The following is a 24,636-nucleotide window of genomic DNA, read 5'->3' on the forward strand; positions in this document are numbered from 1 at the left end:
GACGCACAGACCTGGCTTTGTGTCACCACACAGCACCGCACAGGCGACTCCAGAGCAAATCGTCCAAAGCAAACTTCACAGACCAAGAAAAATGTGACTGTTCTATGACTTTAAAAAGACTTTTGTTAAAACATTAAAAACTCTCTTACTGCCAATTATAAATGTGTATGGAATTTTTTTCTATTGTGAAACTTACATTTATTTAGTACACTGTTATTTAAAACATGGGAAACATTGAGAATTGGTGTTTTATTTCTTTGTAAAAACTTTACCAAGAGTAGTTTGCACTGTTAGTCTTCTTCTCATCCTGAAACTTACATTTTCTATACCTTGATAAGTCGGCATATGCCTTTCCAGGTTTGGATTGATTTCCGACATTTTATTTTTTGCATTTTCAATGTTGTAAAAATTCCCTTTTAAAGGGAAACTTTTATCAGTGTCACTTCCTCTGGACATCTTCGTTCTTTTGTGACAAGTAATCACAGCTGGAACTAATCTGATTTCACAGCAGCATCCTGGTCTGGGCTGGCTGCTTACTAGATAGCTCAACACTCGATTCACATCGACTTACAAAGTGATGGAACTGGGCTTTGCTGGAAGTAAAGGTTGTTTTTCAGGGTCTTTGTAATTAGTTTTCTTTCAACATGGCAACCAACTTGAACACTTTGGCCCAAACGCTAGCCAAACTGATTGGGATTTTTATTTTATTAGAGTCTTCTATCCAAAGTAGAAGAAAGTCTTTCTTGGCACCAGCAGCTTTCCGTTGTGAGAGCAACTGATTACGTGGCTGCAAGTTCACCTTGTCTTTTCTGCGCACTGGACTTTCTCCCCATGGTTCCTACAGCACCTTCAGCCAGGCTGGGTTCTCATCTGACCTCAGCTCCACCGTTCGCATTTTGAAATTCCCTAATCACACTCAACTTCATTTCTAGCATCGTCACTTCTTGTTTCTTCGATGCACTTTCATCTTTTTTGGTCAATTCCTTCTTTTAATGGTTCATTTTTTTAAAAAAACATCACATGGATTTGTCACTGGGAGACATGGAGTCAACAGAACTACAAGTTTTGTTGTCTGTGTTGAGAACTGAAGAGCTGAATAACAGATGTGCAGTGACCAATGAATGACAGACGGATAAAAAGGATCAAGATGCCATGTTATCTACATAGCGATGTGTGGACTGAAGAGCTAGCTGTGAAGTTTGTACTTTCCGAAATTACTCACAGTTAATCTATCGTGGTCACTGAAATTTGAACAATGTCGTCGAGGGGCTGGTGTTATTTAACGAAGTGTGAGTAAAACGTGTGCGTATCAGAACCGTGCGAACCGAGGGCTGCCTTGTTGGGCAATGAGCTACAGGGATATCGAAGTCACAGAGAAGGGCAGCAGGAGCTGAGTGGAGATGGAGCTTGTGATTCAGTAGCTCAAGTCTTCCCATGATGAGAAGGAACAAACCAAGGTGACGTGCAGAGGTAAGGACTGTATATCCAGAGACATTCATTTCTAGGAGCTGTAGTTCTGAAGGTCAGAGGGTTGCCTACCCTGCCTCCGGCTCTGAGGCATGGGGGCTGAGAGAAACCAGCTTCCACCTGAGAGGGCTGTGGGCATCTCCGTCACGGAAAAGCCGGGTTGCTGTTAAGGACAGAAAGTCAAAATACATCTGGAGGAGAGACTGGGAACAGAGAGGAACTCTACGAACCATGTGAAGGAAGGCCAATAACCCACTGTGAAAAGCTCTGAGAAGCCGGGAGTCAGGTTAGGGGGTGTTCAGATTTCTATAGTGACTGAAGTTAACTGTGAGTCACTTCAAAAAATTAGAATCTACAAAATTGAACAACTAAATATATATGGGGGTTGGGGTATGGGCAAAAGAAAAGGTAGAGCTAAAGGTAATTCTGAGATGTCGGACTGAATAACGACAGGTAACATTTTAGGACTTGGTGTGCTCCAGGGCAATGCCGAGTGCTGGGCGTAAGTGCTCGATTATATATTACCTAACAATTCACATACAGCAGTGACCTTAGGAGGAAGGTGAAATTCTCATTTTATACACAATTATATGTATAAGGCAGTCAACTCAACTATGAAGCAGTGCATCTTACTGACAAGCTCATCAGGGAAGTACATCGCTTACCGTGAACCATGTCACAGGTTTGTTATTACTATTATTTCCTGTGGCCAAGGTTAGCAACTAATAACTCCTGTTTTGGAGGTTCTTAGGGCTGCAGCCGTCATGTATATGCTGTGTCATGTGAAACTATTAATCCTGGATTAACCAAGTCATCACGATGCATAAGTGGAAAAAATACTCTCTTGTACCTTTCTGTCTTCCTGTTTACAGATTCTTCAATAATGGGCATTTTTACTGTCCATTAAGTTTGAATCGGTGTTTCAGGTTCTAATTACGAGCAAACCTCATTTTACTGCACTTCGCTTTGTTGCGCTTCACAGATACTGTGGTTTCATCAACACTGAAGCAAGATCTTCCACCAGCTAAAAGATTACAACTCGCTGAAGGCTCCGATGATGTTAGCATTTTTTAGCAGTAAAGCATTTTTTAATAAAGGTAAGTACATTGGTTTTTTGGACATAATGCTATTGCACATTTAGTAGACTACAGTATAGCATCAACATTTATGTGCACCGGAAAACCAAAAATTCATGCGACTCACTTTATTGCCATATTTGCTTTCCTGTGGGGGCCTGGACCTGCGCTGCAGTGTCTCCGAAGTTTGCCTGCCCAACAGCCAGCTGCTGCTTCGGGAGAAATGCGTCATTATGCGATTTTGTCATTGTAGGAATATCAGAGTGCACTTTCGCAAACCTAGGTGCCCAGCCTACCACATACCCAGGCTGTAAGGTGTGGCCCGCTACTCCTGGCCACAAGCCTGGACAGCACATTACTGTACGGAGTACCGCAGGCAGCTGTACTGTGTGGTGCCACACCATTATGATGGCCACCACGTCACTGGGCAATCGGAATTTTTCAGCTCTGTGACAGTCTCATGGGACCACCACCATACGTGCATGCGGTCAGTCACTGACCCAAACGCTGTTATGCAGCGCGAGGCTTATAACTATGAAAACCTCGCGGGTTGTCACATGCGTTATGAGCTGCCTCCCCCACGCCCTACCCCTGCTCCTAGCCAGAGCAGTGGACATGACTACCGCTCACAGCTGGCTCCGCTGGTTTCACACGGCCATATGCCTCGGGGAGTGGGCTCGGCCCCAGCCCCCAGGAGTGAATCGTGACCAGTCCAGTCATGGGACTGTGATTAAATCCTGTCAAGTTAAGCAAATGTAACGAGGTCTGCAAGGAGAAGACGAAGAGCCTGGATCTGCGATCAAACGCCTGGGAAATACAATTTTCCTCTGTTTTAAAAAAATAACGTATTGGGTTTTCTTGGGTTGTGCGTCTAAAAAGAGCCTAATTATCAGACTAACAAACAGAAAGACCACACATCTGGAAGCGTTTGACTGGGGAGAGGTATTAGTTAGGGAAGTATTTAATACTTTTTCTTTCAAACTTGGTAATTCTTTTCGAAAGAATGCACACGACCTATTTGAGTATCATTCAAAATACATCTGCCTTTAGAAGTTTTCCAAAATCTATCTTAACATTTGCTTAATTTGATACTTTATAAGGTGATATCATAATTTCCTGTAGCAAATTATAATTTTCTTAAATTTAAGAATGATAAATAATTTTCCCATATTATAATCCACTCTAAGCAATCATATATTCATATATATCTTTTTTACTTTGGGGTAATAGAGTGTTAATAAAAATGATAACTAGTAAGTACGAAGGTAGAAATCCAGCTTTTATTTGTTGTTAAAATAAGTTATCAAGCTTCGATTAAAGATAAAAATATAGCTAATTAAAACTACTGTGAGGTTTGCAAATCTATAAATTTCATGTGTTTTTGGAAAGTTGAGAAGCAAACACTCTTTACTCCATGTAACAAACTATTCGCAATACAGAGCAAATACCAAGGCCAAGGCCACATAAGTCTCCGTCTCGTGTTTGGCTGCGACCCAGCTGTCCCACGCAACATCCCAGATCCATCGGCTGGCAACCTACAAGGAATTTTAAAAAGATCAACTTTAGGTTGAACATATTAAGAATTTAAAGATCTACGCGTTTGATTTTTTTTAAAAGATTTATCAGTATCTTAGAAAGTCATAGTTACAAAACGCTCTGTCCAGTTTCCCCTTTCCTGAAAAGATTTAACAGTGATGCTTCCTGGGTCTGGCTTCTCTTCTGCCAGCTGGCGGTCCTCTAACACCCCCACCTTAGCAGAGAGGCGGGGGAGGGGACGGGAGGCCCCCTGGAACTTGCGCCCAGCAGTTCTGCATGCAATGCTACTCTGCCGCGTTACAGTCCATCGCAAGGAATCAGTTACTCTTCCCACCCTTAAAAGATTTTCAACCACAAGTTTGTTAGGACCGTGTCTTGAAATGAAGACATGGCACTGATCATACAGGAGGCTGTTAAGACAAAGTCCTAACTCCTGCGCTTCGCTTATGAAGCCACACATGATCTGGCTACGGCCTGCTTTTCTGTGGCGCATCTAAAACGGTCACAGATCACTTATGGCTTCTCCCATCGAGAGGCTGAGTCTATTTTCCACCCCTTGAATATCAGTTGGCACCGGGACTTGCTTCGAGCAAAAGAATGTGACACTGTGCAACTTCCAAGCCAGGCCCTAGAGAGGCGTCTGCTCTCGCCTCCGTGGAATGCTGAGGAAACCCCCACGTAAAAAAGCCCCGGGTGTTAATGGAGCACAGCAAGTCCAACCCGCGTCGGCATCTCTGCCCTCCGTGTTCTGCTTAGGCGTTCCCTCTGATCTTCCGCACAGCATATTTCTTCTTGCCCTTCAGCTGTCAGAGGGCCTTCCCTACCCCTAGACAATCCAACTTGGTCACTCTTACCACCTGGCCCTGCCTTAATGCTCTCGCCAGAGCCCTGATCACCATCTCGAAGGGCCTTCCGCATTACTCAGGTGCACGCACAGTACCTGTGGCAATTCTCTCCTCCCCGCGAATCACCTGTCTGCCTGTCCACCTCCTCCTCTCCACGCTTCCACACGCAGTTCACTCCTCCACGCCTGCAGAGTGTGCCCCGCTCCACAGATTCACTCTCAGCTCACTAGAAACTTACATAGCCTAGTGGTTTTGCATCTTTATTTGTAAATAATAACAATAATCTCGCTGTTTATTGAGGACTCTGTGCTTGAGACTATGTTAAGGATTTTAATGCAGATAATCTCATTTAGTTACTCGCAACAACTCTAGCAAGAGGTTTTATCTTCCCCATTTTATAGATTAAAAAAACCCTGCCCAGGCCACAGCATGAGTGTTGCTGCCAGGATTTATATCTAGGCCAACTGGACTCTCAGACCTAAGCTGTTATACTACCCAAATTATTTTATTTTCTTAAACTCTAAACTGAGTCGCTTTATTTTCTCAACTAGAGTAAAAACTCCTTGAGAATCATGGCCCATGTCTTATAATTCTTCGTAATTTCCCCAGCACCTTCACCCATTACTGCCTAAAATGAATTTACTGGTTAATTATTAAATGACATTAAATTGTCAAAACTGGTATGATCAAGGAAGCTAGCTATACAATTTAATAAGTTATCAATAGAAAAATGTCATTTATAAGTTAGTACTTTTCAAATAACATACAGTGAAAGAACATATTCTTAACAAAATTATCATTTCATTCCACAAGCACAAGATCTTGCAATGCCTTGGAGATATGCCAATAAATATCAAATCACTAGAGAGGAGAGACCTTATAGTTCTAATTGATAGATGCTAGATCAATGGGGGTACTTACATTTATTGCCTGACCAGCCTTTTGAATAAATAATACTTTTATAATAAACTTATAACGGTAGTACCCAAATTCTTTGACCACTATCAATATTCGGTCTGCTAATTCAAGCGACAAATGAGAGAAGGCTTTATCGTCATATTTGACATCTTTAAGACTTTCCTTTAAAAAAAAAAAATTTTTAATTTTAAAACCAAATATTTTCTAAAAATTCAAGTAGAAAATGTGTCGAAATAATACATATAACTTTAAAAAAAAAATACATGTTCCCAACCAAATAATATTAAACAAATGTAATGCTTACCAATTTATTTCAATAACAATTTGAAAGAAAGCTTATTTTGGATTTTAAATTATGTTCAGTGACTCTTCATTACCAACCTTTAAGTTGTAAGTCTCCTTTTATTAGGTTGTTCTATCGAACAGTTTTTAGGGAGACACAGGGGAATTTTAAAAGAAAGCTTCTTAGAATCCTTATGTAGGAGAAAGAAATCTTTTTAAAATCTGTATATTTGCTAAAATTCAGATTTGGGTTTTCCTAAAGCAAGGGTTACTTGAACGCAGAGCATGCATCATGGACCCGTCTTCCTCAGCTCTCCCCATGGCTTTCCACCGATTGCTTATTTCTGTGGCCTCCAGGATAATGCCAAGGAAATCAAAAATTTTCATCACCTTTGTTAATGAATTAGTGTACGGATGTGGGGAGATAGGTGTGGGCCGTAAAGCACTATACTTTCCTGCAAACCAGGGGTCCCCAACCTTTGTGGCACCAGGGGACCAGTGCTCCTGTGAGCATCTAATGCCTGATACTCTCAGGCGGAACTGAGGTGGTGATGCCAGCGCTGGGGAGCGGCTGCAAATACAGATGAAGCTTCGTGAACTTGCCCACCTCTCACCTCCTGCTGTGCGGCCTGGTTCCTGACAGGCCACTGACTGGCATTGGTCTGCAGCCCAGGTTTGGGGGGTTCTCATGCAAACCATCAGCAGTCCTGGACCATCCAGTGAGCAGATAGCACATGCTTTTGATTAAATGACTTGGGTCAACGCTAAAGTAACCAACTATCTGGGTTCCAGTGGCAACAAATATTTGGGCTCCTGCCAGCTATTTTATAGGCCTGTAAAACCAAAGAAATGGCTCTCTTGTTGCTGTTTTGGTTCCTTCTAGAATGCTTCTGGATCTAAAACGAGGTCTAGAAGTATTTATTTCCCTCAGGCCTTTGGCTGTGGCTCTTTCTCTTGGACACTCACAAGCATTCTCTCCTCCGAATCAGCCCACCACGCCCCAAGCTTTAGCTACCTAAGGGCCCTTTTTCAATGAACCGTGAGCACTTCCCACAGGATGGTGCCATGAGCTCCACCAGTACATACTGTTTGTGCCCAGAACTATGCTCGGTGCTCCTCGAACCCAGGGAAATCTTTGGTTTCTTGAAGACCCCTAGCATCCGCCTACATATCCAATAAACTGTTCCAGGCCCATCGTGCTCAATGAAATTCTATAAATTATCATATGTAAATACAATTTGAAATCCTACTATTTTCAATAAATTTGAACGCAGTCTATGTGATAGGGCTGAGTGAGAGACACATGATGCCCTCACAGAGAACTGTATGCCCTCACATCACAAATGCTTCCTATTAATATTCAGAACTGAGAAGAAGGTAATCAATTATTATTTTATTACATTGAGTTCAATTAATTTATTTCCTGTAGCCACAAGCCATATCATCTGACAGTTCGGTTTAAAAATGCACCTATATCTGTGATAATGGAGGGAGGTTGGAGAGTAAGTTGCTTAACTATTCTTCTATATTAATAAAGGTGAATTCATTTAAAGAATTAAAGGGGTATTAATCATTTTTACAAAATAAATTAAATGTTTGCTTGCTTCCTAACAGCCAGCTCACATCAGTTGTTACTGCAGAAATGCATCTTGTAAGCTGGAGGGTGGGCGATAATTTTAAAACGAGGAACGCCTCTGGGGTAGGATTTGGCTGGGGGGAGTGCCGCAAAGGGGATCCGGTCACAGAAAACTCCCGGGTGCCTGGGGTCCAGAACTAGGACCAAAGGTGAAAAACGGATTCAGAAAAAGTGGTCCCTCGACACACTTTCTGTAAGTAAAAAAGCTGTAACTCGGTCCTTTATCAGGAAAGATGGTGAAGGGCATCCCTTCCATCAGGACAATGCAGCCTTCAGATGGCGCCACTAGTACACATGACTCTGCGTTAGTATTAAAGTGTCAGTTTTAGGAAATCGAAGAAACGTTTTTGAACGAGCCTGGAAACATATGTCTGTCTCGAATAAACTTTACATCTCAGTCTGTTAAAAGAAAACAACCTAAGTCTAAACTAGGGATTGCCTATTCTTAAGATGTTTCAGCATAGGCAGGAACCAATTTTTCACACATATATACATAGTCAACATGTTCTTTTTTTATTCATTCCTCCAATTATGGGAGGAACACGGAAACTGAGAGATAATTTATGGATAATGAAAAAATGAATGAAATAACAGAAGAAGGTTCCCTTGAACCTGGCTCATGGCATCGATGTGAGGACTTGGCGGGACTGCAGAGTACTTTCATACTTTGAGATAAATGCTATAAAAAATCAATCAGGGCAATTATACTGCCATAAATCTGAATATAGCGTATCAAGCACCAACAGCTAAGATATTGCTATCATATATACCTATCACCCTACCTTTAGGAGCTGCTGGACTTTAGCTTCTACTGAATAAGCTTGGAACTTTTTCAATGGCTCCATTCTGTATGAGTTAGCAAATCGTAGTTTTGCCAGGGCACTCTTCCATTCTTTACCTATATCGGCAATTGAATCGTCAAATGGAGGCTCCACATACTGAACATCATGAATTGATTCCCTCAGTCTTTCTCTTAAAATCTGTGCATACTGAAAGAGAGAGGGCGACGAGATTACTTTTCCAACTGTAAAATGAAATGCTAGATTTAAGCAGCCGGTGACACAGTTTGGAAACCCACCGTAATGCTATTCTATGATAACGCAGTTGATAAATCTCAGGTTCGCTGACACACTCCGTACTATCAATTTGGTAAAAGAAGAAAAAAGAATACCTAGCTAGCTTCTGAGCTATATCTGTTATCTGCAAACACAAACGTGCATGCACGTACTATCCGTGGCAGATGATGCAAAACAAAGAGAAGCGAGAGCGGCTTCCAGAGAGGGCAGCTGAGCGGCGAGGAGACGCGCAAGGTGCGTAAGGGAAAGCGCGCATGCTCCCAACTCCGAGGTTAGGAAAACGTGGTTCTTGTCTTCCCACAGGTTGTTTACTTTTATTTACCTATCTTTGAATAAATAATACAATTATTTAGGTAACACAGTCATAAGTCTTGTTGAAAAGATAACACAATGTGATTTGTTATATACATCATCCCATGCTTTTGACAGTCAATATTTATGGTGACATTAAACACTCTTTAAGGAAATATTTAGTGCCTAATATGGTCCGGATAAATGCTCTAGGTACTGAATTACAGTGGTGAGCTTCATTACTAAGAGCAGGAATTCACTGATCTACTTGTATTAACTAATAATCAAGGACTCCGCATTCATAGTTATTCTAGTGGGAGGACTGAGACAACGAAAAAGCATACAGGGAAACGGATAAGCTAATTTAAATAGTGGTAATTGCTGTAAAAATAAAATCACGTTTCATAACACTGTTGTATGAAAGGTGCTTCTTTATGATTTTAATTTTTCTTGAATTAAAACTTGTTTTGTGGCTTAACATGTGATGTATCCTGGAGAATGTTCCAGGTGTACTTGAGAGGAACGTGTATTCTGCAGTTTTTGGATAGAATATTTTGTATGTATCTGTTAATTCCATCTAATCTAACGTGTCATTTGTGGCTGGTGTTTCCTTGTTGATTTTCCGTCTGGCTGATCTACCATCAGTGTAAGGGCAGGCGCTGAAGTCCCCTACTATTATATTGCCGACTATTCCTTCCATTAGGTCTGTTAGTATTTGGTTCCTATATTTAGGTGCTCCTATGTTGGGTGCAGTACATATATTTTATTCTTTATATATTGTTGGATTTAATTTACCATAATTTTAAGAATTTTTACATTTATGTTCATAAAGAATATTGCTCTGTTTTCTTGTCATTACTCCGGGTTTGATAGCAGGGTAAGGCTGGCCTCATAGGATGAATTGGGAATTCTTTCCTTTCCAATTTCCAGAACACATTTGGTAGAAACTCAGCAGAAAAGCCATCTAGGCCTGGAGTTTCCTTTACAGGACAGCTTTAATGCACAGATTCATTTTACTTAATAGATACAGGTGCTACTCAGGGTATCTAATGTTTCTACAGCAGTTTGTGTCTATGAGTATGCTAGGGCTGCCCTAACAAAAGACCACACGCCCGGTGCCTTAAACAGAGATGTATTTACTTACAGTTCTGGAGGCTGAAGTCTAAGACCAAGATGCTAAGAGCAGGTTTCTCTGGAGGCCCCTTGCTTGCAGATGGCCACATTCTTGCTGCCTCTTCACATAAAACTTGAGGAGAATCATCCTGCTGGGCATGTTTGGCCCTGGTGTGCCTGTGTCCTAACATCCTCTTATGAAGACACTGTCAGACTGGATTAGGGCCCTCCTTAACAGACTCATTTAAACCTAACCATCTCCACATACACTCACATTGAGGTATTGGGGGTTAGGGTTTCAACATACAAATTCTAAGGGCACACAATTCAGCCCATAAGTGTCTTTCAAGAAATTTCTACATTTCATTGTGCTATTGTCTCTTTTGACTTGATTAGTCCAGCTTGAACAAGAGTTGGCACTTTTTGTTTTTTAAATATTTTAGGCGTTGTGGGCAAAATATGGTCTTTGTCACTTCCCCTCTCTTCCTCCCCCATCTCTCACTATTCCAGGTAACCTTTTACAAACACACACACCATTCTTAGACCATAGGCTGCGAGCCAGATTTGACCCACAGAATGCACTTGCCAGCCTCTGGGCTGGAGGTTTGCCAACTTTACTCTTTCCAAACTATCATCTTTGATTTCATTAATTTTGTTTTTCAGTTTACCATTTCATTAATTTCTACCCGTTTTTACTACCTCCCTTCTTTTGCTTACTGTGAGTTTAATTTGCTCTTTTTCTAATTTGAGCTGATGGTTGAAATACAGATTTGAAATCTTTCTAATATATTTAGGGCTATAAATTTCTCCCACATACTGCTTTAACTGTATTCAACAATTTTTGAAATGTTTTTTTAAATTTTTATTCAAAGTGTTTTTTTTCTTCTTTTACCTATGGGTTATTTAGAAGTCTGTCATTTATCAATTTGCAATTTTTCATTCTTTTTTTTGTTGATTTCTATGTTATTCCATAGTGATGAGAATATACTTTGTATGATCTGAATCTGTTTAAAGTCATTGGAACCTGTTTTACGTCCCAAGACTTGTATCTTAGTCATGTTTCATCTGCACTTCTAAGGAACATTTATTCAACTGTCATTGCATGAAGTATTCTATAGAAGTCCAGTAGTTCAAATCTGATTATTCATCTTTTATATCCTTACTAGTTGGTCTGCTTGTTCTATGAATTACTGAGATGTGTGCTGAAATTCACAACTGAAATTATGTATTTCAGCAAACGATGTATGTCCTTCTGCTTCCTGTTTTTCAAAGCGCTGATTTTGTTATGTCTTTCTGATAAACTGACTTAACATCATAAAATGATCCTCTTCATCTCTCATAATTCTCTTTAGAAATGTATTTTCTCCGATATTAAATATAGGCACTCCAGCATTTTTGATTAGTGTTCACATTGTATCTTTTTTCATCTTTTTCATTATAACCAATCTGTGCCTTTATAGTAAAATTTCTTATAGACAGTTTATCATTTCATTTTGTTTTTATAACCAATCCATTAATCTCTGAATTTTAATTGGGACGTTTATAACATTTGCATTTAATGGGGTTGACATTTGTTTAAACCCATATTTCTTGTTTTTCTATTTGTTCTGTTCTTTGTTCCTTTTATTTTTTATGCTTTTGAATTATTTTTAATGACTCCATCTCATGTCATTTGTTAACTTATTAGCTTTATTCTTTTCCTGTAGTGGTTTTAGGGTTAATAGTATATATCTTTAACTTACCAGTTAATCTTCAAATCATATTAAATGACTTCATACATTGCATGAGTGCTTTGCAATGGTATACTTCCTCCCCCTCCTACCACCTCCCGTCTTTGTGCTATAAACTCAACAATGTTATTACTTTGGATTTAATCAGTAATTTATCTTAAAGTAAATTTAAAAATAAGAAAAATCTGTACACTTATCAACGTATTTACCACTCACACACTGCTTTCTATTCTTTGTCTAGATTTACATCTCCTATGCTATTCCTCTTGAAAGCCTTCCTTTAACATTTCTGATAGTGTGGGTCTGTTGGTAAGAAATTCTTTTAGCTTTCATGTGTCTGAAAAACTCATTTTCTCTTTGTTTTTTGAAAGATTATCTTCACTGAGTATAGAATTCTAGGTTGGTGTTTTTTTCCTCAAGTATCTTTCAGAAATTTAAAGATGTCTTGTTTGGCTTGCATTCTTTCTGAAAGGTCTGCTGTCATTTCTTCTTTGTTCCTTTGTATTTTTTTCTCCTAGTTGATTCTCTAGTTTTATGTCACTGATTTTAAGCAATTACTACATGTCTCAGCATAATTTTCTTTCTTTTGCTTGAAGTTCATAGAGCTTCTTCAAATTTAGAAATTTCTCATTAATTCTTCAAATATTTTTTGACTTTCCAGTTTCCTCTCTTCACTTGGGGACTGAAAATTTTTGCCTGAAATTTCCCCGTAGCTCGTTGATGTCTCCTAATATTTTTTCCTCAGGTTTTCTTATTGCTGTCTATGAGTTCACTAATCCTTTGTTTTGCAGTCCAATCTGCTGTTAATGCCATTCAGTGTATTTTACATCTCTGACATTGTATTTTTCATCTGTAGCAGTTTGGATTTAAAATGCTCAATCTTTTCTCTACACACTTGAACATATAGATTGTAATAATGTTCTATAATTTAATTACTTAGGTGCTTTAATTTAATAAAAACTAATAACTATTTTATAATAATTAGTTTTGTGTCTTTTTATAGTAATTCTACCTTTGCATCATTTCTGGGTGTATTTATTGTTTCTTGGTTGTATTTTCCTGCTTTTCTATAGGTCTGCTAGTATTTAGTTGGACACCAGACATTGTGATATATTTTTGTTGTATATTTTTGAAATCCCATAAGCATTCTTGAGCTTTCTTCTAGAAGGTAGTAACTTGGAAACAGTTACTACCTTCTTGGGGCTTGCTTTTAAGCTTTGATAGGCCAGACTAGAGAAATCTTTAAGTCTAGGGCTACTCCTCCCCCACCTCCACCCCCCACTACTGAGATAATACATTTAGCACTGTAACCAATGCCCGATGATTTACATGGCTTTCCACTCTTACTGGCGGGAACACAAACTTATTTGTGTGAGTCAGAGGTTTCCTTTTTCTGCTCCTTTTGGGTGGTTCTTTTTTTGGCCACAGGTAGTTTTCACACCAGATGTACTAGTTCGCTATGCTGGAAATTTGAGGAAAATCCTCTGCAGATATCTGCAGCTATTTGTACAGCTGTCTCTTAATACTGTATTCTGCAGACTCATGCCACTGTGACCTACTCTGGCTCGCAAATGCTTCTGAACTAAGGGAGACCTCTCCATAAGATGTGGGCTGGGATTCCTCAGTAAGTTAAAGGGAATCTTGGGGCTTACCTTTCCTATTTCTCCTCCCTCAGAGAAAACTATCCTGTCCTGCCTTATATCCAACCAATGGAAACAATTGCTTCATATATTTTGTTATTTTCAGTAGCTTCTCATAGGAGTTATTCCATGTTGGCTGACAGAAGAAGTCCCTCATCAGAAACAAATTTGCTGTTTTGATCATCTATCAGATTGCTTTAAGTTTTAGCTGGGGAAGAGAGGCATTGTCAACTCCCTAAACCACTTAAAAAACAAAACCCTTGTTTTTAAAATTATTAAGAGAATGCTTGTCTCCAGGGTCAATTGCCATCTCCTTTTCCAACATATTTAAGGGATACAACTCCCAAATGCAATGATTCTCTAGGAGAAAGGGCATGCACGCATGGTTAGAAAATGACACTTAGAGATTCCAATACGCTGAAAACTCACGTCTCTTACCATTTTTTCCTTATATCTTATTGGCTTAATTTAGTATTCTAAGAGCATTTTACCCTTTTATTAAGGAAAAATCTTGGTAATCACTTCTAAAATTAGGAATAGATTTAAAATATAATCAATTTTTGCAGCTACTAAAACCACCTGAATTTAATTATTTAACCCATTTCCTTACACTGAGCCTAATTATCATCCTAGAACAAACTAAGCTTTATCATAAGATGCCATTACATGAATGTATTTCTAAATGCTATTTGCTAGGATTTATGATTTTCAAATATATGTATTCAAGTGAGACTAATCAAGTTTTCAATTTTTGATAATCTAAGGTTTTGGGATCTTTGGTTGCAAGCAATAAGAACTCCTCGTTAAGCAAAAATGTAATTGGAAAGATATTCCACAGAATAAAAGAGAAAGTTAAATGACTAGACAATGAGGCATTTCAGTATGCCATCCTTATTTTGAATTAATCTTAACCATTTCCTTGCATTATTCCAGAAATGGTTCATCTAATTAGCCTAGTTTTGGTCTTATCTTCACCGCAAAGTTAAGGAAATTGACTGACAGTCCCACCAAAACTATATCCATTAGGAAATTAGTTAATTCTACAAAGGAAAATTGAGATACTAGAAAAAAAAAATGGATGCCAGAAAATTAAAAGATGTTTATACTGATTAAATTCTGTGTCCTGCTTTTTCCTATGCTCAGGAACATGGGAATTATCAGTTACCTGAAAGTTAGACATGACTCATTAGCACACTCATCGTCCTCGGGTACATATAATGAGCATTTGCAGAATCCTTTCTGGGTCTCTTTCCAGTAATTGGTCTATTTAAATTTTTTACCTCTGGAAGCTAGATTTTAAAGACAGCTGTATTGATCCCAACCATATCAAATTGGCAAGAACTGCCTTGGTCCATGACCCCTTAGTCCTAGATTTTAGCCTATATACCAAGTGTGTACCTATGCATCTCCCTTTGGATTCAGGCTTACCCACTTTTCAAGACCACTTCAGATCTTTTGTATGTGGTAAGTTTATAAAAGACACCTTTGTCTGCCTCAAAATAGATTTTTTTTTAAACTCCAGGCAACCTGTTATTCAGAATTATTTCCAGGAATACAGCAGTTTCTGGGAACATAAAATTTAAAGTCCAATAGAGTAAGGTTCCTAGCCTTGCTTTTTCTTCTTGCTTGAGTAAACTTTGCCTATTTTTTCCCTTAGTTTGTTCTTTCTTCTGTAAAACGCAGACACCAAAGAGCCGTTATTAGAACCTGAAATGTTGCTATGACTATTTTGAGAATTTTTTGTTTGAAATGTTTTAGGATCTTCAAAATTAGTGTTTTGCCTGTTATCTCTCCTTCATTCTATCAATTATGGGTCCCATCAAGTAGGTGTGAAAAGAAACCATTATAAGTGGACCACAACACAGTATCTAGTCTCGGCTCTATCATTACAATTTTGTATCCTTGGAAAAATTCTTTTTTTCCTGTCTCAATAAAAGATGGGAATTTTGATTACAATACAGTTTCGGACTATAGAAATCCTGGTGTAATACCACCAATAAAATCGAATGACATTTTCAATTTTAGACGTTAGTGGACATAATCTCCACATTTTTCCCCCTCTATATTCTTCAACTACTGAGTCTACTGCTGTTTTTAAAATCTGAAAATATCTCATTATTCTGCTTAGTAGATCAGATATTTTCCCTTTTTTAATACAGCACACATACGCTCATCTGTGGCTGGTAAAACTGCCTCTGGTTTGTTGGACGGCACTAAATATACTAAAATTATGCATTTCTGTAAACAGGAGTAACCTCTTATGCTACTCTTAGGAAATCTGCAAGCTGAGCAAGTGAAGAGAGCTGAAGCTCTCGCAAAAGCTCTCCCCATCGGTGAACGTAGCGCTTGCTCCACGGTCTGAACCTCAACAATCGCAGCGCTCCGGCCCACGCTCGGGCTCGGGTCGCCTCCGGAAGAGCCCTGCTCCCCCGGCCAGTGGACACGGGCTTCGGCGACAGGGAGCGCCCGACGGAGCCGCCGCCGCACTCACTGCCTCCTTCTCGAACATGCTAGGCCTCCTCTCTTTCCGAGGCCCCGCGGATGGCTGCTGAGGTGCCAGGTTCGAGGGCGCCGCCGCGCCCCGGCCCCGCTTCTCCATTCCGCCCTCCTTCAGGAACGCAGAGCGTCGGGTACTCGCAGGCCGCCAACCACCTCCGCCGCTTCCCGCGAGATCACAAGTCTCGCGCCTGCGCCGTGCCGGCCGGAAGTGCGGCCCGAAAGGAGGGGCGGGGCGAGGCGAGGCGCCGTCACGCTGCGGCGCCGGCGCCTGGGAGCCGGAAGTCATGGAGGTAGGGCGCGGGGCGCCGTGCACCCGGGTGCCCTCCGGCGCGTCGGGGCCCGCCCCTCCAGCGCTCCGCGTGCGGCCAGTCCGAGGCGCAGGACGAAGCGCCGAGTGGGCTGCGCCCTTCGCCCTTCTAGCGGGTGGGCCTCGGCGGAGGTCGTGGGAGGGCGACCCCCCTCAAGTGGCCTCCTGGCCGCGCTCCGTGGGCTGGAGCCGCGACGGAGGCAGGCGGGCCGTGCCTGCTCCTCGTCCTCGACCGGAGTGAGGGTGGGCGCCTGGCCCCGACCCCGACCCCCAAAACGCAGCCCCGCCCTCGTTCTCCTTGGCGCCGTCCCCACCCGCAGGCTGTTCCAGGGCCTAGTTCCCCATCGTCCCCCAGGTTCCAGGCCGAAGTTTGTGAATAGTGTGATGACTCCACACGTGTGGGGCGTCCGGGCTCTGACGCTCTAACAGCCAGGTCTATGGGAACCTGACCCGCAGCCCGGTACTGCAAGCAACACGCGCGCTCTTACTTTTAGTATTTATTCTGACTGTGGCCTTCATCGCCTGAAGGAAATTTTATCTGTGTGGTAACTAAGCAACATGGGAAGTCCTGTGTAGTAATAATTACCGCTGCAACTCACACTCTCACACTTGACAATTAAAGTTATATTCTACCTTTGTAGGCCTTTTTTTAACAGAACTAAATCACAAGGGCCTTATTGACGCCTTGCAATTAGGGTTTTATTTTTCTTCCTCAGGCAGTTACACATCAAACATCTATCAGTTTTAGCAATATCTGCATTTGAGTACTGTGTGCTGGATGCTTTTCAAATAATGACTGCAATCCTAGAGGGTGATAATATTTTGCACTATTTCACAGTTAAAACAGGCTCAGACATGTTAAGTAACTTTTCCAAGGCGAGAGGTAGATTCTGGGGACAAATTCAGATTTAAGTCTTTGCTCCCAAACAAGATGTTTGCATCACCCCCTGCTGTCTTCGGGCGAGACAGCTGTCGTGCTAAAGAACAATGGGGCGGGTGGCTGATCACACATACAAACGCGCCGGGTTTCTGGTTTCTAGTGACAGGACAGGCATATTTGTAACAGTAACGCGCAAGACAAGGTATTGTCATAAGTGACAAGTATTGCAGCATCTAATGTTTTGATTTGAGGTTGGATTTTATTTGTTAATTAACAGTGGGTTTTTTTCTAGAATTCTGTACCTGTGGGTAGGGTATAGGAGATCGTCATTCCCAAAAGCTGAAGGTTGTGGAGATGCGGAGGATGTATTTCGGCTGAGAGTAGGAGGGGCCAGTCATTCAGTTCCCTTCGATTATTTTTTTGTGCCCCGGGGCCATGCTACTGCTGGGGGTACAAAGTTTTGCTCTGTGTTCTAGGATCTTACAGTTGGGGTGAGGCTGAGGGACAACGATGTTGATAGGGCAGCTACAATCAAAAAGGAAGACTTCACACAACTTACAATGCCGTATCTAGGGCCCGCTTTAGTAGTGGAGTGGATGGGCTTTTGTGTAAAAATATCAATTTTGCCTGTCACCTGTCACTCCAGAACTACAGCTCATTCCTTTAGAGTTTGAATGCTTTTCAACAATGCAGAGTCCCTTTTGATGTGACAGTAACCCTTCAGAGCATTTTATTTCTGTATCAGTAGACAAACCACACTAAGTTTTCGAATCAAGGATTTAGAGAGTGAACAAGGTATAGAATTAACTAGGTATCTGAAAAGGTAAAAAGAGGTCTCAAAGTATGGAGGTGGCGGCTGCAGGACTCAGTCACGTCTGTAGGACTGAGGGAAGGAAGGAGAGTGGATGGGACTTTGAAATGTGGACACTTAAACGTCGGTGGGTCATAGCTGAAACTGACCTCTAAGGAGGAGCTTGTGCTTCTCAGCGTCCTGCACCTGGACGCAACCTGTGAAGGGGAGGCACTGGACAAGCAGTGTGGTGTCTCGTGGGGGCCGGTCACAAAGCGGGGCCTAGGGGCGCTGGCAGCACTGGGGGCTGGATTCAGCTGCTGCAGCCGGAGGCTGGAAGGAGTAGAAGGTGGACCGGAAGTCTCAGAGCTGCGGGCAGCAGGAGCAAGTCCACTCTTGCCTGCGCTCTCCAGTGCCCTGACTGGCTGAGCAGGGTGCGGTCGGTGTGTTTCTCAGGTTTCTCAGGCAATCCCAGAACTGGGGGGCCCGCGGGGATTGGTTGACAGCCAGAGCGGTGAGAAGCAAAGCTTCAGGGGCCAGGAAGAGCAGCCCGGGGAACTTAAACTGGCCTGCTGCCAACTTAGGGATCGGCCGGGGCTTAGTCACGAATGTTAGAATGCTGCCGCCCCTTAACTTGACACATCAGATAGAGACCCCTAGGTCAGCTTTAGACCTAGAGTATGACTTTGCATCACTCGATGCAAAGTCATAAGTTATAAGATGACCTTAGTGTAAAGTGGGGATAATAATGAGGATTTTGGTGTTATATAATCCTTCATGGAACAGCAGTATGGTTTGATGCTTTTCCTGTTTTTATTATGCTCAATTTTCTGCTTTCCCACTCCCCATTTAAAAAAATTGCTTAACTTTGGGATAGTAAAGGAACGCTGAAAGGAATAATGAACTATCCATGAAATATACTGAGTTTCTGGAAACATATCTTAACAAATATTGTAATTCATAAAATAATTTTAAGTCTTTCAACATTTGAAAATACGTAAGTTATCTTTAATATGTAATCAGTGTTTTAATCACACATCTCTCACAATATCCACAAAGCGTATTAAAGATCATTTAAACAGTATCTTTTATGTTTCATATTTCAGATATTAGAAGATCCTATTACCACGTGTCTTTCTCCCTCAGTGTATGACATGATCTGTAAACTCGGGTTCGAAGTCGGAGGAAGTCATGATATCAATAGTATTGTAACTCCAGATGGTGAAGTGTGCTGGAAGACACTAACGGACTGTGTGATCTGTGCTGAATCAGGTTTGCGCTTTCTCCGCATCTTGAGCACCTGTCACTGTTGTGCCACTGAAGAGGCTCAACCTGCAGAATTCCCTGACCGTTGCTGCGTGTGGTTAGAGGATGTTAAAATACAAGCTTAACTCCGAAGGCAAAAGGAGTTGGTGTAAAAGAGAGGGAACGAGGCCAGAGAGGGATAGAAGAGTTAACGGAAAGCCAAGGAAACTGGAAGAAAAGGGGGCCTGGAGAGGCAGTGAGGGCTGTGGAGGGCGGAGGGCGAGGACTTCAGCTCTCGGCCGTCAGTCCAGGTGGAAAAGGGTAGAAATACAAGGCATGAATTCGGGGTATGACATCACCATTAACATGGTAACGTCTCGCACATTTTCAGAGCAGGTTTTTGGGTTGGGACGTTTGACGATAGTTCTAAAGATGACGGCTGAAGATGCTTGGTCCAGCAATTTCGGTAAGTTCCAGGACCTTCTAGATCGGCACTTAGAGACAGCAAAGAGGAAAAGGGCACTGGAAACAGCCAGATGTCAAGCAATAGGGGATCGCTTGAGTAAATTGTGAAAAATGCACGCAGTGGAATATGCAGCGGTAGAAAAGAATGAGGAGGCCTGTCTTATCGACATCTCTGCGCCATGTTGCTGAGTGAAAATGAGCAGATGTTTGTATTTGTTTGTATATCTATAAATATTTCTAAATGTACACAAGGAATTAATACTGCTCTAGGAAGGACAATTCTGTGGTCAGGAAGGATATGTTCACCCTTTTATATTTTTTTGATCACAATCATTTGAATATTCAGCTCTAAATATAAAAAAATTCACATTATAAGCGTGTTCTAAAATAAGGTCATTGGAAATCTCACAGTTGAATAATGTTAAGTAAAAATAATCGTGTTAAAATATTGCATATACAGTATGAGCCTGGTTTTCTATAAACATATGGGTAAAGAAAGTGAAGAAAATATTTGTCTCCTGTCTGAACCTCCCTGTATTTTCCAAACTCTACTGATAGCATATTTTTCTTTTATAATCAGATAAGCACTATGTAATTTATTTCCCAAAACACAGGAGTAACTTTTTTGTTAGTTCAGTTATAAACTGGTTTTTGACTGTGTGAACACTTTGTAATTCGAGCAAATTTGCTTTGACGAGTCAGACTAGACTGTCACGTGATGCGGAGCTATGGTGCTACCTTGTTTTCTTGCCCTTCAAGCCCAGGGTCTGGATTACTGGGGAAGCGTGAGGCTGCTGGGCCCTGTGTGTGAGGCCATCCATTCACACCTGTCACACCTGCCCCGGGGACAGCTGGAAATGCAGTTCGCACAGTGGCTCCAATGGACAAGCTCCCCTGAGGTTCGGCCTTTGAACAACCTTTGGAAAGCAAAGGCTTTGAAAATTCCACTTGGAGACCCTTATTACTTGCTAATCTTAAAGGGCTCCATCTCCTTTACGCCTCTTTGAGCTGTGAAGAAGGCTTGCAGGTTGGGAGGGAGACTCGGAACCGTTAGGCAAAGTCTGAAGCCTGAGCTGAGAAGCTCATGTTGTGGATGAAGGAAGTTTGGGGGGCAGCATCAGGGTCGGGGCTGGGAACGTAGCTTGATACATGACTGCTGGTCCTGGGACAGAGTGAAGTGGACTTCCAGGAAAAAAGAAAGACCTGGATAGATAGTAAGGTATTCTTGAAACGGGGCCGGGAGACTGGTGAAAGGGGGATCGGAGGGAGGAGGGCCGTTCGGGGCCTCCCCAAACCTTATTTTGGTTGGCTGGTTAGTTGCTTTCCACCAGCCATTTCTCTGGGCACATTAACAGCCACCATAGAGCAGTAACTCTGAAAAGTCTAATTCTAAAATACTTTGATCTCCTAATTTATAGTACAAGGGTCATTGTGTCTCCCTTTGTAATAGCTCTCTGGAGTAGCAGGGCGACCTGCCTTATGTTTATCTACTTTCAAGAAGTAAGCAAAATGGAAAATAAGATTTAGGTCAGAATATTTGACTTCAGTTTACAGTTCTGCCACATTTATTGCTTTCAGTAAACATTTTAAAGAACTTTCAGAGAACTCCTTAGATAGTAAATGTTTTTTTGATTCAATATTGTTATAGTTGTATAGAAAATGTTTACTTCTGCCAAAAAAGTCACTAAATATTACAAAATCTTCAGAGATTTGAATTTCATGAATAATATTGATACTTTGAGAAATATTTCTTATTGAGCATAAATTCTAACATGTATCTTATTCTAAACAGTTATTTGCTGAAATATTTGATGCCTTGGAAAGTCTTCAATCTCCTGCAATTTCTCTTAGCTTGATGAAGCTGACATCATGTCTAGAGCGATCCTTGGGTGACGTAAGTGTGAGAACTCTCATTGTTGGGCCGTTAAAGCATCCGAATGAACATTAAACTGTTCGATAGTTGCCCTTAGATTTTTTAATTTTAATTATCGTCCTATAAAATGCAGTTGTTTGATGCGGATTTTCAGTATTTTTTGAATGAAATTAAGACATCAGTGTCCTCAGTACTTGTCTCCCCTCGTTTATACAAACAGTTGCTTTGGGGGTGATTTTCTGAATATCTCTCTTGGCTGATTATAGTGCAATTGTTTTATGATTTTTGTTTGAATTTTAGGTATTTTTACTGCTTGGAAAAGAATGCCCCTTTCTTTTAAGAGATCTGCTTGCATCTGAAGAGCTCGCGCACGTCTTTGGGCAGTCTGTGGTAAGTTCGTTTACCCACCGCTGATAGAGTAGGCACGACACAAAACAGTTAATGCCAACTATTCTTTTGTTCCTCAAAAACTGATGCTGTAATAGGAAAAAATCATATCAGTGAGTCGAGCATATTCTTCTTTTCCACCTCCCTTTTCAAAATCGCCACTCTTCTGGCCAAAAGACACACGTCTCTCCTAGCCTCGGTCTTGGTGTGGTGTCCTCTGCTGTGATGGCTCTGGCGTGATGACATCTGGTGTGATGGTCTCTGTTGCGATAGCCTTTGGTATAATAACCTCTAGGGGGCCAGGTATATGAACAATTGGAAGTCTATTGATTTCGTTAATTATATATTAATAATTACAACACTGACGTTCTAAAATAAGATTTTAACTCTTTAAAGAGTGGCATTACAATTTTATTCTAAAATATCAATATTTTTAATATGAGGGACATTATGCCCTTTGCCACTGTTCAAGTTTATGGTGAATAAATAACTCAGATGTCAGTTAGAAAGCATGCAGAGCTATATACCTTTTCAAAATCCTCTAGAGAGCACATGATCAAGATTGTTTAAGACCAACCTTTAGGCAACTGACAGGCAGGGTAAAGGTGAGGAGGAAGCCAGGCACTGCCTTGGGAAGGGGTCTGCTGGGCCAAGATGTTTAATTGTGTAATGTATCATGGGCTCAACGCGTTCTTTTTGGACGGGAAATTCGTTTTCGGTAAAGGTGATTACTCACCCCTTGTCCTCTTGAAGATTGTTTTCTTTCCCGGAGAGCATGGAGTGAAGATAAAGTAGAAATGTCTTGTTGGAACACTGGCTTAAACACATTCCGTTTTTCGCTCTGTTCTTCGTCGTCCGCCTGTGTGCTCAGTGTTTCGCCTCCCTGCAGCCGCTTCCACCCCCAGGTGATTTTACTTGTTCATAGGCATGTGTATTTCTGATTGCCCAGGTAGTATGGACAGTTAATTAAAAATTACTATCAACTTACTAATAAATAATGTTACATTCTGTCAGATTGTGGTAAGGAGTCACTATTACTGTTAAACCGTTAAAAGCAGCGTGAGCGTGAAGCCCGCCCGGAGCAGCGCCGTCGAGCTGCGGCCGGGCGTTGATGCTGACTGCTCGCTCTTGCACCGTGCACCCTCGGGCCTCGCTCTTGCGCTCTGAGGGGACTTCAGAGCACGTCCCCTTCCCCACAGGCTCCCGCGCAGGCGCGGGGAGACAGCTCTCCTTCCTTCTCTGAGGCCCAGCGCTTCTGTCTCCCGCGACATGGCTGGGCGCTTTCAGTCTCCGAACATCCTCCGTTTTTCCTGCGTCTCTGTCCTAGAGCACTCGCCCGGGCGCCCTCAGACACGCGCATCCCTGTGTGGGCGTGTCTCCACGTTCCAGGGGGAGGGACCCACGCGGGCAGGCGGGGACTCCTAGTTGGGGCCCTCCGCACCGCCCTCCGCATGGCACAAGTGCCCGCCGCTCTGCGTGGCACCGTCGTTTCTGGTTTTATTTTCTCTAGACGTAAGGCAGGTTTGATGCCCGGTGTGACAGCGGCACCGCCTGGGTCAGGTCACGTGCCCCTTTGTAGCTCTGTGGCCTTGGGCCTTGGCCGGCCCTCTCTTGCTGTCCCCCTGCGGGTGGGGATACCAGCAGCACCTGCCTCGCAGGTCACTGTGAGGACACAGGCCCGCGGGTGGGCGCCAGGTGTGTCCCACCCGACCTGACACTCGGTAGTGCTGGTCGTCTCCTTTCCTGGCTGTTATGATGACTCCGTCCCGGCCCAGCGGCTGGTTCTGTTACTTCCAAGGGGGAACGGGAACATCGTCCAGAGTTGTTGTTTTGCTCAGTAGCCGTAGCCTGTTACTCGCTCAGTAACCCGCTGTCTGTCACGTGGCCAGATGAATGTGCTGGAAGTCTTCGTGGGCTGTCCCCGCGGACTCAACCTGCGCAACGTCCTGTGGCACGGCTTCGCGGCGCCTCACGAGGTCCCTGCAAAGTGAGTTGCTGGGGAAGTGCCGCTCTTTGTCTTTGGATGTGCCCAGGAGGGTGTCTTATCTCTAATGTCACAGCAAGGAGGTATGTGCACCTTGAGAAAGATGAGACGGTTTGGGGACAGGAGTTTGAAGATAAAGCCGACGAGCACAGCGGAGTGACCGGAGTGCTGCGGGTTAGCTCTCGCTGACTCACTCCAGAAGGCGGGTCGGCGGCCCAGCCAGACGGCCGTGGGGACTGACACAGCTTCTTGGCGGGACACCCAAGATTTCCGACAAGTTCTCGTCCCTCCTGGCCAGCGTGGCTCTGCCTCATTCCCACAGCTCTGGGGTCTTTCCTGCATTTCGTAGTGTTTTGCTTTCTTAATTTTAAGCTTTTTCTTTTGAAAGTAAAGCTTTTATGTGGATGACTGAGTTCATTTTCTAACAGAGCCCTGGCATTTCCCACCAGGTACTGCTCCACGATGGTGCTGTTGATGGCAGGGCTGGGTCAGCTGCTAAACAGTTACCTTCAGCACACCGAGTTCCCGTTGGTGCATCGCCCACCCCTCGCTCTTACACACTTGGAGGACCTGATCGTGTTCCCTGGCAAGTACCA

At 42.4% G+C, this 24,636-nt stretch overlaps 2 protein-coding genes across 13 annotated transcripts in view; one reads left to right on the forward strand and one right to left on the reverse strand.

Moving 5' to 3' along the window:
• Positions 1 to 16,476, reverse strand: DYNLT2 (dynein light chain Tctex-type 2). Of its 5 annotated transcripts, none has more exons than XM_039882020.1 (5): positions 16,102 to 16,472; positions 8,543 to 8,749; positions 3,992 to 4,078; positions 2,671 to 2,752; positions 1 to 1,630 (listed from the first exon to the last, which is right to left on the reverse strand). In XM_039882020.1, the coding sequence occupies exons 1-4, from the start codon at positions 16,393 to 16,395 to the stop codon at positions 2,672 to 2,674; spliced, it is 669 nt and encodes a 222-aa protein (XP_039737954.1). In that variant the 5' UTR covers positions 16,396 to 16,472; the 3' UTR covers positions 1 to 1,630; position 2,671. The 5 variants fall into 5 exon arrangements, with proteins under 5 accessions (XP_039737954.1, XP_039737942.1, XP_039737934.1 ...); XM_039882008.1 differs by having other exon boundaries at positions 2,671 to 2,755; XM_039882000.1 differs by lacking the exon at positions 2,671 to 2,752 and having other exon boundaries at positions 16,102 to 16,476.
• ERMARD (ER membrane associated RNA degradation) overlaps positions 16,318 to 24,636 on the forward strand; it is a 23,113-nt gene continuing 14,794 nt past the window's right edge. For 4 of the 8 annotated variants that reach the window (XM_039881929.1, XM_039881970.1, XM_039881979.1 and 1 more), the window contains exons 1-7: positions 16,318 to 16,399; positions 19,193 to 19,358; positions 20,556 to 20,695; positions 21,589 to 21,690; positions 21,970 to 22,059; positions 23,946 to 24,043; positions 24,490 to 24,626. In XM_039881929.1, the coding sequence (XP_039737863.1) occupies positions 16,394 to 16,399; positions 19,193 to 19,358; positions 20,556 to 20,695; positions 21,589 to 21,690; positions 21,970 to 22,059; positions 23,946 to 24,043; positions 24,490 to 24,626 (739 nt within the window). In that variant the 5' untranslated portion in view covers positions 16,318 to 16,393. Of the gene's footprint in view, positions 16,400 to 16,510; positions 16,533 to 16,640; positions 16,877 to 19,192; positions 19,359 to 20,555; positions 20,696 to 21,588; positions 21,691 to 21,969; positions 22,060 to 23,945; positions 24,044 to 24,489; positions 24,627 to 24,636 lie in introns of those variants that run through there. The other 4 variants (XM_039881961.1, XM_039881951.1, XM_039881941.1 and 1 more) reach the window with 4 other exon arrangements.

This window comes from Pteropus medius, unplaced genomic scaffold, assembly GCF_902729225.1.
Source record: "Pteropus medius unplaced genomic scaffold, Ma_sr-lr_union100, whole genome shotgun sequence".
Classification (NCBI taxonomy): Eukaryota; Metazoa; Chordata; class Mammalia; order Chiroptera; family Pteropodidae; genus Pteropus; species Pteropus medius.